Genomic DNA, 14,187 nt, shown 5'->3' with positions numbered 1-14,187 from the left:
GTCACTGTGGGCCTCCAACAATGACTGTCTGGAGCATTTCTGGGCTTCCAGACTCTGCAAAGTTAGCCTGCGGTTGAGGGGTGGGTTAAAATTCCACGTGTGAGTGAGAGCAGCACTTGGGAAGGGCTGAGGGACATGGTGGGGTGAGCAGCAACTGAGGAGGCCTGGCCAGCGAGGTAGGAGGGGGCTGCCAGCCCAGGGAGCAGAGAGCTTCAAGAAGGAAGGGCTGGTCATCGCTGACCAATGCTACAGGATGAGGCTAAAGTGGGTTCCACTGGATTAAGAACACGGCAGTCTGGGTGGGCACAGCTCCAGTAGGACGGAGGGGGTGTGAGCCGCACTGCAGAAGAGTGAGGAGGGAATGGAAGAGAGCGAGTGCTCTTCCAAGCAGGGAGAGAGAGGGCGAGAATGAATATGAAGTGCAACGGGAGCCCCGAGAAGAGTGATTCATGCCCTGGGGAGTTAGGGACGACATCACGGAGGACAGAACACAAACTGGGTTTTGAAGGCTCAGTAGGAGTTTTCTAAGCAGAGAAGGGATCTTTGTGCCAAAGCCAACAAAAAATAATGATGGATTAGGAAAGCTGTGGGTCACTTGATGTGGCTGCGGGACAGGGAACAATGGCAGGGAGAGAGGAGGAAGGGGCTGAAAACGTAGGGTGGGTGTTTTTAGCCATCAGTCTCAAGGCATTTCAATTTAAGTGTGTCTCAGTCCATTCGGGCTGCTGTAACAAAATACCATCGACTGGGTGGCTTCTAAACAACATTTATTTGTCAGAGCTCTGAAGTCTGGGAAGTCCAAGATCAAGGTACTGGCAGATTGGTGCCCATTCCTCATAGATGGCGCCTTCTTGGTGTGTCCTTGCACAGTGGAAGAGGCAAATAAGCTCCCTTGGGCTGCCCTTATAAGGGGACTAATCCCACTCATGAGGGCTCCACCCTCATGATCTAATCACCTTCCAAATGCCCCACCCCTTAATACCATCACCTTGGGGGTTAGGATTTCAACCTGTGAATTTTAGGGGGACACAAACATTCAGGCCGTAGCAAAGTGGTTACTTGATTGCAAAAGTTCTGTGCTTAAAAGTCTATTTTTAGCCTCTTCAGTACTTTCGCCTGAAATTATAATAAGGTGCCTCCAGGTAGTGCCAGAAAAGCCACAGAAGTAATTTCAGCAAAAGATAGCATGCTTTGTGACTGGCATGTGTTTGACCCTCAGCTCTCCCTACTTATAGAGCGACACCAGACAAGGAGGAAGGTGGCAGGGTTAACAACTCACCAGCAAAGAGCATTTTCCCCGTGAGCATCTCGGCCAGGATGCAGCCGGCGGCCCACATGTCGATGGCTTTGGTGTAGTTGTTGGGTGACAGAAGCAGTCGTGGGGAGCGGTACCACTTTGTCACCAACCCTTCCGACAGATAACCCTGAAAGACAAAATTTCCAGTTCCACCGATCAGTCATTGGCAGACAACCTCCCTTCTATGCTGCTTCCAATCTCCCCGCCGTGAATCAGGCCCCTTTCGGGGTCCCTTTTGTTCTTGCTTCTTTCCCATTGATCTCGAAGGAACATGAGTGAACAGAGGTCTGGGTGGAGGGGCTGGGCCTGGTTTGTGGGGCTCAAAGGCTTTGGTGGGGGAATCTCATGAGGCCTGAGGTTCTCCTTTGTAGAAAGGGATCCAGGATATCAATATTATAGAAGGAATGATTTCCCAGCCTAACTTAATGCAAGAAGAAGATGCATAAATAGGAGCCCTGCTCCAGTTCACTACCACCATCAACACAGTAGTGATGAGACACTGGAGTTTTATTTATCCGGTGGCTGAATCTCAGAAATAGCCATATATCTGAAATTAGGCCAGTTGCTTTGGTGCTGAAGATTAGAATTAATCCTGCTCCAAAGGCAGACCCCAGGCCGGGCACGGTGGCTCATGCCTGTAATCCTAGCACTCTGGGATGCCGAAGTCGGAGGATTGCTTGAGCTCAGGAGTTCGAGACCAGCCTGAGCAAGAGCGAGACCCCATCTCTAGTAAAAATAGAAGGGCGTCGTGGTGTGTGCCTGTAGTCCCAGCTACTCGGGAGGCTGAGGCAGGAGGATCCCTTGAGCTCAGGAGTTTGAGGTTGCTGTGAGCTAGGCTGATGCCACAGCACTCTACTCAGGGCAACAAAGTGAGACTCTGTCTCAAAACAAAAACAAAAACAAAAACAAAAACAAAACCAACAGATAAACAAAGTCAGACACCAGGCCCTTGCTGAGAACAGATAAGGCCATTTTCATGACAGATGCAGGTAAGTGCCCTATGTAAGCAGCCCTAAACAAGTGGACACAGCTTTTGCTGGCCCATAAGATTGCGGGGGTTCTACCCAGTGTCTTTTTGGGGGATACATGTTCTAGCTGATTTTGGCCGCTGCTCGGTGATTCGTGGTCTGGGATGGAATCCCTCCTTATGGCATATAGTGATGACATACACCCATATATGACATAGGAAAATATACTCGGGCAAGTGAGAAATGGTTTTCTGTATCATTCGGAGAGCTGGCCCAACGATGAAGTCTGAGAAACATCCATTTGGATTCCCTGGAATAGTCCTGGGGGTTAAGGTGAGACAGTTGAGACTGAGGGGATCCAATGGGAGACTGCAGGGATGTTGTCTGCTGTTGTGGGTCCCACTTTAGCATCGGAATTTTCCTTTATACTGATGTGGAAAGTACCAGTAACCGTCCCAGGTCAAAGCAGATGAAAAGTGTAGAAGCCCAAGTACCTAGGAACTTCTGATCCATTAATTCGGAATCTCTTTATTTGTTGAATAAAGATTTATTAAGTGTCTAAAACCTCTTTGAAAGCCCGGAATTATGACAGCACTTTCCTCCCCTCTGTGGCACATATCTCCTCAGAGTAGAGCCTCAAACTGGAAGGAAGGAGGAAAAGGGGAAGATGCCTTTAGCTGAAAACAATTAGCACGTGCCCATGCCCTGGTGTCAAAGCTCCTGCCAAAACGAACTCCTTACAACTTGTAGAATGTGTCCCTTTTCCTCTCTCCCTTGGGCTTCCACATGTGTACATTCCACGGCGATGTCCTCATGCTCATTGCCCTACCTGGCTAACACGCTCCGGCTGGCTTCCTTCTAGAAGCTTCCTTGTTTCATTGCTGTCTCTTTACTTCTCTGCACCCCTCACCCCGACCACAAGCCTATGCACCGCTCATGGGCAGCAGGCGCATTTTGTTCTGCAGCTACTTCTGCATTGCCCAGCCCATGTCTGCCTGCTGGGAAGTGTTCAATAAACACCGCTGGACTGCTGAATGAATGAATGAATGAATGAATGAATGAATGAAAGATGGAATGAGAAAGGAACGTCTTGTACCTTCTGAACCTCTTTCAAAATTAAGCACCTTCTGCAGGGACCAGTGATCCTCTGACACACCTGACTTCACAGAGAGGTCCAGTTTCCACTTTCAAGGGTGGGTGAGGAATTTACGTAAGTTGACAGCCACTTAGGCCTCCTCTTGTTCCAAAAAGGATTGGCCAATGTAGTTATTATAGGATTTTTTTTTAAAGTCAGGTTTATTGAGGTATAATTTACGCAGAGTAAAATTTTGCCCATTTTGGTGTGCAGTTCTACGTATTTTGACAAAAGCATAGAATTGTGTCCCCACCATCACAATCAAGATATTAACATATAAATCCCATCATCTCAAACCATTCCCTCATGCCCCCGCTCTGGTCACCCCCAGGCCCGGCCTCTAGCACCCACTGTTTTCTGTCTCTCTGGTTTCACCTTGAATAGATGTCATACAAATGGAATCACAGTACGTAGCCCTTTGAGTCTGAATTCCTTCACTTAGCACAGTGCATCTGAGACTCATCCATGTTGTGTGTACAGTAGTTTGTTAGGAATTTAAATTTTATTCTAAAAATTACAGAGACAAGCCCAACTGTTTGTACAAGTTCACTTCTGGGTGGGTAGCTTATAAATAAAGAATAGTCTGGTTTTATTTTCCAGTTGGAGGGTGAGATTGTCAGGGGAAGACTATAACAAAGAGTACCCAGAGGGGAGTTTTCTCTGGTAGGTAAAAGAACAGTCTTCTATGGGATGGAATGTTCTGGAATGAATATGTCTTGCTTCAGAGTCTAGGGCTGGAGGGAAGTGGGAACACAGGAGGGCTTCCTTCTGAAATACCTTCCCTGAAAGTAAAAGAAGGATGTTCACACAGGCAAGGCTGCCCTTGGGCCAGAATTATGGACCAGGTCATGACCAGGAGCTGAGAAAGTTCCTCCATGGCTCTTCGTTACCTTTGAATGAAAACCAAGAATCTGCTGAATTTTTGTTAACTACTAGCTGTTTCCCTATAGTTACTCGTTCTTCAAGCTCTTTAAAAAACATAAAGAGGATTTGTTGATATGTCTCGGAAGCCACAGGGCTGAGAAGAATTTATGAAGTTGTAGCGTCTTCTGCCCAGCCTAGTGCAAGAGAAGAAAATAAGAGAGAGGCTCCGTTCCTGGGTCTGGGGGCAGACACAGGGGCCGGGGTCGTGCCCTCAGCTGAGAGGCGCCCTGGGTGTCTGAGTGGGAGAGGTGCTGGGGCCCACAGCATGACACTGGTGATCTGAATTCAAGAGAGGAGTTTCAGCTGAGTGGATGGAGTGAAAGTCAGAATATTCTAGGGACAAAAAAAAAAATCTTTAAAGACTACTCAGGAGCGGAGACTCAATTTTATTAGAAGAGCTCATAAATCAATGAGTATATTGGCTCAAAAGAAATCCTCAAATGGCCTTTCTGCCCGAGCCTGCAGGGTGAGGATGGTTTCCGCCCAATTTGTCCTCAGTGGTCAGACCTGGCCTTTTTGGGCAGCATGCGCCCATCTCCAGGATGACCAGGGAGGCAGTGGGTGGACAGCAGACACACATGGTGCACAAGCGGGTGCTGCCTGATGCAGGTGTCGTGGCCAGCTGGGGCCAGGCTCATCGCTGCTCTGGGAAGACACGAAGCCCAAGCTCACACTGTTCTCCGTGAGCACCTCTCGGCACGCAAGAGGCAAGACAGAGGTGCTCCTTCCTAATGTCTCTGTCCTCCCGCCACTCTGATCCCACTAGGAACCAGATGGACACGGTTTCCTTTCTAGACACTTTCATAAGTGCCTTGGAGCCTTCTTCAGCCATTGTTCCCACCAGCCCATTTTGCTGTCCCTTTAGGGTCACATAGAGCCCATAGGAGGCTTTGAAGCTGAAAGCTTCAAAGGTGTTTGGGAAATAATCTAGCAGCAGCTGCCCTGTCAAGAGTGTAATTAGGGGCCCCCAATGGATCTGGAGAGAAGGTATAATTAAAGCTCTGAGCATTTTCTTTGCAGAGGGAGCAGGGAAACAGCACTTGGTCCCAGCTGCCTGCCGGGGAATTCAGAACAGCCTGGATCAAAGTCACTCCAGAAGGGTGGGCACCAGCTCTGTTCTGGAACCAAGTCTCCTCTGTCTGACCCCTCTGGGCCCCCACCGCCCTGAGCCTGATCTCTTGTGTCTGGGCGTTGGAAGGGGGGGAGAAGGCACGATCCAATGAACCTTCCGCTTCACCCTTTGATGATAATTTGCCCACTCACCCCTCACAGGTATGATGAATTTAAATGGGACAACTTCCTCCAAGAACAGAACCCGGTCACCTGCAGCTCTGTGTGTGTGCGAGTGGGTGGGGGACAGGACGGGGAGGGTTGTTTTCCCCTCACACTGAATGCATGTTAAGGGCCACCCCTGCTTTCAGGCCAGACGGTGGAGGTCTCTGACAGCCTCACCTTCCTGACCAGAAGTTTCTGGGATGTGTCCTGGGAACCCACCACATGCCGGCCCCTGTGTGGCAGATACAGAGATGATTAGGATCATCTCTCTCTTCAAAGAGCACATCATGGGGTTAGAGAGATGGAATGCGAATGTGCAGAAATGATGGCGAGGACCAGGAAGTATCACAGTCAACATTTATGTGGGACTTACCATTTTACATGCATTTGATGCGGGCTCCTCATGTTATAGCAAACCGACTTGCCCAAGGTCCTATAGCTGGACTTGTGGACACATGGGAAATGTGAGAATGACCTTTGCCCTGAAAGTCAGTGGTCCCCATGGACCCCTGCACCAGAACCAGGGACGTGCTCATGAATGTGCAGCTTGCCCAGAGCCGCGACTTGGAGTCCTCCGATCTCTGGCTTGAGGGGCTCCCCAGGGAAGCCTAACGTCCCTCCCAGGCCCAGGGCTGCCGAGTGGGGAAGGAGTTCCAGCGTGGGCTGCAGAAGGGCCACCGGGGCAGGCCTGGGCCCTGCAGTAGGGTCCCTGCGGTCCTTACTAGTGGGTGTGGCGCTCTTGGAGTGGGTGCCTCGCTCAGGCTGGAGAGGCCCGCAGGCCAGGCCGGCAGCTGCTGTCTGGACAGCAGAGGATTAAGCAGCTCAGGAAGGCCTGGGGAAGGCCCCCAGCACCGCGCTTCCTCGGAAGGGGTACGAATACACACAGGCCCCCCTGTCTGATCTAGGGGAAACTAGATCTAGGGGAAACAAGGTCAAGCCAAAAGAAACCAGGTTGTGGAGAAGCAAAACTTAGCCGCAGGGGGAAGCAGCGCTGTTACAAGGATACTGTGATTCTTGTGGGGTCTGGGCTCCCTGGAGCCTTCCTGGTGGGCGTGCAGTGGAAACCAAAGGGCTGTCGCATAGGAATGGAGAGACGGGCACTTTTAGCCTAGAGACATGGAGGGGGCGGGCACGAGAGCTGCCTGCAGACATTCGCGAGGCTGTCAGCTGCAAGAGGAGCTAAGCTTGTTCTCTGAGGCTCTGGGGACAGAAGAAAGCCGATGTGTGAGACAGAAATCTACCCACCATGGTAATACTAGCTAACAGCTATCGAGCTCCTCAAACTGTTTTATCTGCTTTCAGTGAATTAACTTACTTCATCCTCCCAACAATCCCATGAGGTGGGGACTCTCATTATACTCCTTTTACAGGGAGGAAACTGAGGCACAGAGAGGGTAAGCAGCCTGTCGTTGGTCACACAGGCTGTAAGAGGCATGGCAGGGATTCAGCCCCAGGTTGAGTAGATGTAGCCCCTTTGCTGTGCATATGGGGCTCTGCTACTTGTCACACGAGAGAGGCCTCTAAAGCTGCCAGGACTTGGACAAGCAGACGGTCCAAGCAGAGAACAGACAGCCTCGAGCAGAGACGTGCCAATACCACCCTCCTGGTGGATGTCCCAAAGCATGGCTTCTCAAACTTTGGGGGGGTGCTCGAATCCCTGGAGGACCTTGATTGGTTAAACGCAGATTCCATTTCTCAGCGTGACAAGGTGATGCTGACATGGCAGCGCAGAGGACCACACTTGGCCCAGCAAGTCCCCAGGACATCTTTGCTATGCTGGCCTGCCCTGTGAATTTACGACTTGCCTTCGCTACAGGTCAGGGGCAGATTTCTCAAATGAGCAGCTGACTGACCTATGATAGGGGTTAATTCTTCGAGTTATAGACACTCATCAAAAGATCGTTTAGAAAAGCAACATTCTCCCAGAGGCCCGGTCTAAGCAGACACATACAGCTTTCCGCAGTCTCATCCCTCTGAAGGCACAATTCTTATTCGTGCCAACATACATATGAGGCATGTGAGAAACATTTTGAAAAAGGAATAACACCACAGCCAAACAGCCCTTCTTACTGCTGACTCCAAACTCATTTCCAGGAAAACACGCAGCAGGGAATCTCTCCCACCGAAGGAGGGAACACACGCTCTTAAAGCCCATCTCATAGCGCCATCATTGGTAAATCATCTGGCACATTCCATCATGCAGTTAAAATAACGCGGGTGAAGAAATAGTGCGGTTAAATGAGCCGCACTGAGCTCTCATGAACTTCTAAGATGCCGTAAATGCCGCTCTGCTGACCTGCTCTGTCGGGGCCGCCCCCGCCCCACTCCATGTTGTCGGGGATCCTGGCCAGATCCTGAAACTCACCATCTCTTCCCAGGTTTCCATGGAAATCAACCAAAAGCCCAGTTAAATCCCTAGAGGCCTGCAGACCCTTGGAATCCTCCAGACACCATGTGGTCACTTCTTTTAAAGAAAATTATGATAAAATTGCCTTTTTAAAAAAATTATTTTTAATTGCGGTATTAATAAAATACACATACCATAAACTTCTCCATTTTAACCAAGTGTACAGTTCAGTGGTATGAAGTACATTCACAATGGTGTACCCCATGCATCTCTAGAACTCTTTTCATCTTGCAAAACGGAAACTCTGTCCCTATTTAACAACAACTCCCCATTCTCCTTTCCCCCGTGCCCTTGGCAACCACCACTCTTTCTGTCTCCATGAGTTCACCTGCTCTAGGGACCTTACAGAAGTGGAATCCTACAGGATTTATCCTTTTGTGTCTGGCTTATTTCACTTAGCATAATGCACTCCCCCTTACTTTTAAACAGCGGGACAGCGGGAGCAATGGAGTTGGGCTTCTTTTCAAAAAGCACTTTGTTGACATGTGGTTGTCTTCTAATTCAACTAGAGCTCACCGTCAGATAAAAGCGTTGGACATTATCCTCACGGGGTCCCAATCGTGAATTCTGAATCCTATTACAGTGCAGAGACAGGACACACGGTACCAGGATTGGCAGCTGTGCTGCCACCGTGCTCGCCAGGCCCAGTGGCTGTGCTGGTTGGAGAGGTGGGTGGAGGGAAGGCTTGGTTTGGCTGCTCCCAGCCTCAGTTTCCCCATCTGCTTGTGCTGCTGGAGGATCTACAAGTTCTCCTCTGTGAGTCACTGGCATCCTAGGATGCTGGCTCACAGTCGACAGCAATCTTTAAGTGAGAAGCCCTGCCGGGCCAGCGTGATTAATTTTTAATGGGCTGGTCTGTGAGCAAATGTCTCCTTTTAGGAAGATGCATCAACTGCCGAGCCATAAATAGGCATGTGTCGCGCTGACTTTCAAGAGCAAATCTGGTGGCACGCTGGAGTGGTGGTTCTCAAACCTGCTACAGGTTAGAAGCGCCTGGAGAATTTAAAAACGATCCCAATGTTCAGGCCACTGGCACCAATTACATCAGAATCTCTGGGGACAGGACACGGGCATCAGTAATTTTTAAAACTCCCCAGGTAATTCCAATATGTAGCCACATTTGAGAACCAGCATCCTAGAGATCTTTGGTTCACCTGCTTTGGAAAGGTAAGCAGTATTCCGACGGTTCCCCAACAAATGCAGGTTTCTATTTCTCGTGCCCCTCAAGATGAGATGAACCCTTGAGTAGCCACAGAGGCCTTCCCCAGACAGCTGACATAAAAATTTACTGCAGAATAACCGATCATAACAATAGCTATCGTTTTTTGAGAACTTACGATGTGCCAAGCACAGTGCCATGTGCTGCTTTATTAATTAGTAGTGCATTTAATTATCAGAATGACCATATGAAAAAGGTATAGAGAGGTGAGTAACTTGGCCAAGGTCAAATTAGCTAATAATTGGCAGAGCTGAGATTTGATCCCCACAGTGAGCAAAAAAAGGCCCTGTAATCACAGAGTGTCCATTTTAGTAGGAAAGACAGCTGAACAAACACACGTATGGCGTGTCTGGTGGAGATGAGTGCAAAGAATAAAAATAAAGCAGAGGAGGGAGATAGAGAGTGATGGGGTGGGTGGTCCAGGAGGGGCTCTCTAAGGGGACATTGGAGCAGAGACCAGAGGGAATCAGGGACTGAGCCATGTGGGGGAAGAACACGAGAGAGGCTGACCTCTGAGCCCTAAGTCCCCTCTTTCTGTTCTCCACCCCCGCCCCCAGAGGAGGCAGCCCCCTCATCTTCTCCTCCCACCTGGCAGCCCTTGCTCTCAGCGCCCTCGGTAACATCCAGGTGTAAACATCTGAGAACGTCTCAGAGCGGGGAGGGAAGTAATATTTGCTGAGCGCACATTCTGTACAAGGGATTTCGCCAGCAGGAGCTCGGCTCACTTCATGAGAACACTGTTTAGGATAAGTATTTAGTTTACATTTTGTATTTGGGGAAATTGTCGCAGGTCCCTGCCCTTGACTGATGGAGCGGGCGAGCCTGTGTGTTCACACGGCCTCCCGGACCCTTTGTCTCTAAATCCCTAACTCTGTAGTAGGGCAGGCGGCGAGGGGCCCCTGAAGGCAGGGACCAGCTATTTTGTCTCCATATATCCTCAGTGCACCCTGCACAGGGTAGGTGCTCACTTAAAATACGTGCAATGAATGGAATAAAAACCGTGAGCTCAAGGAGATTGATACGCCCGTGACATGCTTGGCCATGATACACCCAAGCTGAAGGAATGACTGATACACCCGTGGGATTTCAAGAACTGACCACCCACCAAGAGGAAATGATTCGGAAGTTGAATTGCCATGTTATAAATCCCAGGGCCGAGGTAGCCTCTGTGTTCAGGTCTAGCCCTGGCGTGTGGGTACGGCTGTGGCTTTTACCTCAGCAGGATCTTGATGCTACAGTGTGATGACTGGACCCTTTGGCTACTCATCTTGCCCGGGGCCCACCTTGGGGTCAGACTCAGCACTTTATTGCACCCCCCACTTCTACCTGCAAAAGGGAAGAAAACATTAATCCAAAAGCACGTTTGAGTTGTGTGTGCACTAGTAACGACATCTGCCAGCTGCTGGCCGTGTGCTCGGTGCCCTCCTTGTCTGCTCTGCCTCCTTTCATTCGGTCATCACGACGGTCTCCCAAGGTGGGCACCGCCACTGTCCCTGCTCCCCAGAGGAGGATGCTGGGCACAAAGGTTAATGACATAGCACAGTCCAACATCACAGGGTCCATCAGATGGCTCAGGCCCCAGAGTTCCCCACTGACTCCAGCCTCCCGCTGTCTACTCAGCCTCTCGTAGCTGCTCTCAACCCGGAGGACTGGACTCCTCCCCAGTTCAGCTTTCGGAGCACACTCGGGAGCACTGAAGGATCTCCCTTGGACTCCCCCCTTCTCAGAAGACTCTGGGGTGTGAACCCCAACCTTTGTTGAGGATAACCCAGGTGGACTCAGTAGACTAAGAGAAGTAAGAGAAACACGTCACTGTCTTGCTTTTTTCTACTGATGCAAGCTCAGGTGGAACTTAGCTGGGTGGGGAGGGCGTGGCAGATTTTAGAGCTCCCAGGTGGCTTCATTCTACAGATGGCTGTGGAAGGAACTGGCGTGGGCCCCGAGGGCTGACCTGAGGTGTTATAAGTCTCTCTCTCTCATGGGGGTTACCTGGGATGGAGACTCTTGCCGCAGGGAGGTCCCTGACCAGGGCCGGGCCTGTGCGTAGGTGGGGAGTAGCTGCCTGCAGAACATGGTAGAAGGAGCCAGAAATGCTCTGCTCACCCTGACCTTGAATACCTGCCTGTCCTGGCACAGAACAGTCTCAACTACAGAGTCACTGCTTTCAGTTAAGATGGTGTTTCCTGAAATGGTTTCATATCCCAAAGATGTTAATAGCTGCTAGGGGAGATAAGGGTATGTGCTCGAACACCCTTGGGACAGGCTGGCAACAACCAACCAAGGTTATTTGTAAAGTGTCAGAATCTCCTAGATGGGGACTTAGTATGTGGTACTTGTTAAACCTCTTTGACCACATATCCATTTTTTTATAGGTGCATCTTGGGGACTAATCTTTCTCAGGACAGGCTGTGGGACATGCTGGGTAAGGTCCCTGTTAACATATCAATAGGATAGCTGGGAGAGGAAACATACTGGCCTGTCAAGCCCACTGTCATGTTAGCCAGACTGTAGTGATGGGGCCTGCTGGGTGTAGCTCTGCGTCAATGGAGGTGCACATGCCCCCCAACTCCTCCCAAGAGAACTCTTGAACTTGGTGTGCCTGGCACCTGCAGACAGAAGATGCTGAAGGCAGGTGGCTGCATGTCACGAAAGCCATTAGACATGCTGGCTATTCTCACTGCACAGAGGCTCTGGCCCCTCAGGAGAGAAGCAGGGATGCTTTGGTTAGGACAGGGAGGCTGGGCAAGGTGGGGGGTGCAGGTTCCTAGAGGGGGGGCCTGCTGGGCCTCTGAGAGCCCCTACCCCTTTGCCCTCCAGGCAGGGAAGAAGCAGGGCAGTGGGGATGAAGGAGGGCAGCAGAAAGGGCTGGAGGAATCACCAGCGTCACCTCTGTCAGGGTCCAAACCCAACTCTTGGCCAAGTAACCCTGTCCAACCCCGAACTCAGGAAGGGTTATTTTGCCTTGGTAACCCAATGTCTCTCCTTGGTGACCCAGGCAGCTGGCCCGGGTCATACTATCAATAGGGGACCATTCCTCTTTGTGGAAGCACTTGCAGGTCCCCAGCACGTGTACCACGTTTGAAGCGCTCATGTGCTGGGAGGCTGCCCAAGTCACCTGCTCCAGGGAATTATGGTCTCATTTCATGAAGTGTTTCCAGTGGGTCTGGCCCTGTCCGTAGTGCTTGGAGTCGGGGGCCTGTCTTCAGGGAGCTTACACTCCAGCTGTGGGCAGCGAGCATGCTGGTTCAACTGCAAAGACCATCATTAAATCAGGGGACAGTCAACGCTAGGTGAGGCAGGAGGATGGGGCGGTCATTGTATGAAGAAGGAAATAGCAAGGGAGCCAGGGTGGATGGAAGTCTGGGAGGCCTCTTAAAAAATACAAAATTAGGAACACAAAATTAGGTATGAAAGTGAATATTTGTTTTGAATTGGAAAAGTAACTGCAGCAAATTAAAAAGTCTAAAAAGCTGGCAAATAGCACAAACATACGACGATTCATAAAAATAGCATTTTTACTAATTAGCTGCTTGGCACACGGCAGGTAGCAAACGTAAACATGCTGCATACTCTCTGATCATCTCTTCTGTGACAATTTTGTAATATAATTCTTCACAGAGAGAATTTAAAGATAACTCAGTCTTTCAAAGGTAACTGCAAGATAACTCAGTCTTTTTTCTAGGATGGTTGATACTTCAGTATGGTTGATGTTTTAGAAGTTTCTCTCAGCTTCGAAAGTAGTTATGGGTCATGCCTTATAAATTTTCACGATTATTATCAAATTTGAGGAAAATCCTATTAAGAATTTTTTGTACATGAGCTATAAGATTTGGGGGGCATTTCTAATTTTCTTATGTGGTGACTCAACTTCTGTTCTCTTTGAATTAATGACACTCATTAACCAGGATGTTGATGATGTCCTAGCTGTAGTCACGTGGTATGAGTTGTAGGGTGGGCCCCGTTTCTTTGTGTCCTGACCCCACAAGTTGATTTAGTGGGCCACAGGAGGGTTTCTAGAAGTTATTCCTACCCTAAGATGGCTGGCAATAACCTATCTTTATGGAAGTAACTGCAAACCACAAAAATAGATCCTACTAATCCCAAACCGAACACATTTCTAGCTCAACCTCCCCTTAGTCAGGCCCCCCCCACCCCCCGGCCCCCGAATGCGTGGCCACACTAGTGCCACCCAGCAGGAGGGAAAGAGGGGTAGAGGGAAAGTCAGGATGGCAGTAGCCCATTTTCTAACAAACTGCTCTTAAAATAACTTTGAATATCACAAAAATACAAGACCATGTGAACACAGCGGTAGGGTCCCTCCCAGGGCATTGGTCAGGGTCGTGCAAGTGAGAGGCCTTGGGGTTAAGTTTCATGAACTTCATGGTAAATTGGGCCCTGACCAGGAGCAAAAAGGGCAAAAGAAGACAACAGCGGCCAAGGAGGCCCCAGGGAGGCATCTTGCTGGAATGTTGAAGCTTGGATGGAAAGCAGGAGCACATCCTAGGAACCGTCTTTGAAGTAATCCATGGTAGGGCTGATGCTCTCATAGACCGAGGCAAATTATCTAGAGAGCTGGTTGCCCGGGAGAGTTTGTGAAGAGGCTCTAGGTGTCCCTCAGGAGAGGGAATGTGTTGGGGACGGCTGCCAAGGAAGCTGGCGTGGTTATGAAAGGTTTCTTTCCCTCCTCAAACAAGCTGCTGAGATTTTTTGCCTCCAGAAAAGGTCTCTCTGATTTCCTCCCCTGCCACCTTACTCCCTTAAACTGTACCAAGGGCCAAAACCCTTGGTTTCGACTTTTAGAGGAACAGCTAGAAAAGCAAATTCCCTGCCTCCCCCAAGAGAATATGCCGGGATTTTGTTCTCCACACTCAGCAAGGCATCTGAAAGCTTTTGGAGCACTAAGGTGGGCAGGAGATTGCAAACACCAGGGATGTGTGGAGGGAGGTGGGGAGGGGAGGAGGA

At 49.9% G+C, this 14,187-nt stretch overlaps 1 protein-coding gene across 1 annotated transcript in view; it reads right to left on the bottom strand.

Annotated features, from left to right (window-relative positions):
• The window catches only part of MAPK4 (mitogen-activated protein kinase 4), a 53,298-nt gene that overhangs the window by 11,218 nt on the left and 27,893 nt on the right, over positions 1-14,187 (bottom strand). The window contains exon 2 of the mRNA XM_012651805.1: positions 1,280-1,424. Within this exon, the coding sequence (XP_012507259.1) occupies positions 1,280-1,424 (145 nt within the window). The remainder of the gene's footprint in view (positions 1-1,279; positions 1,425-14,187) is intronic.

The sequence above is a fragment of the Propithecus coquereli genome, unplaced genomic scaffold (assembly GCF_000956105.1).
Source record: "Propithecus coquereli isolate 6110/MARCELLA unplaced genomic scaffold, Pcoq_1.0 Scaffold37, whole genome shotgun sequence".
Classification (NCBI taxonomy): domain Eukaryota; kingdom Metazoa; phylum Chordata; class Mammalia; order Primates; family Indriidae; genus Propithecus; species Propithecus coquereli.
Note: the sequence above shows the minus strand (reverse complement) of the source record. Positions and strands in the feature narration are given on the sequence as shown.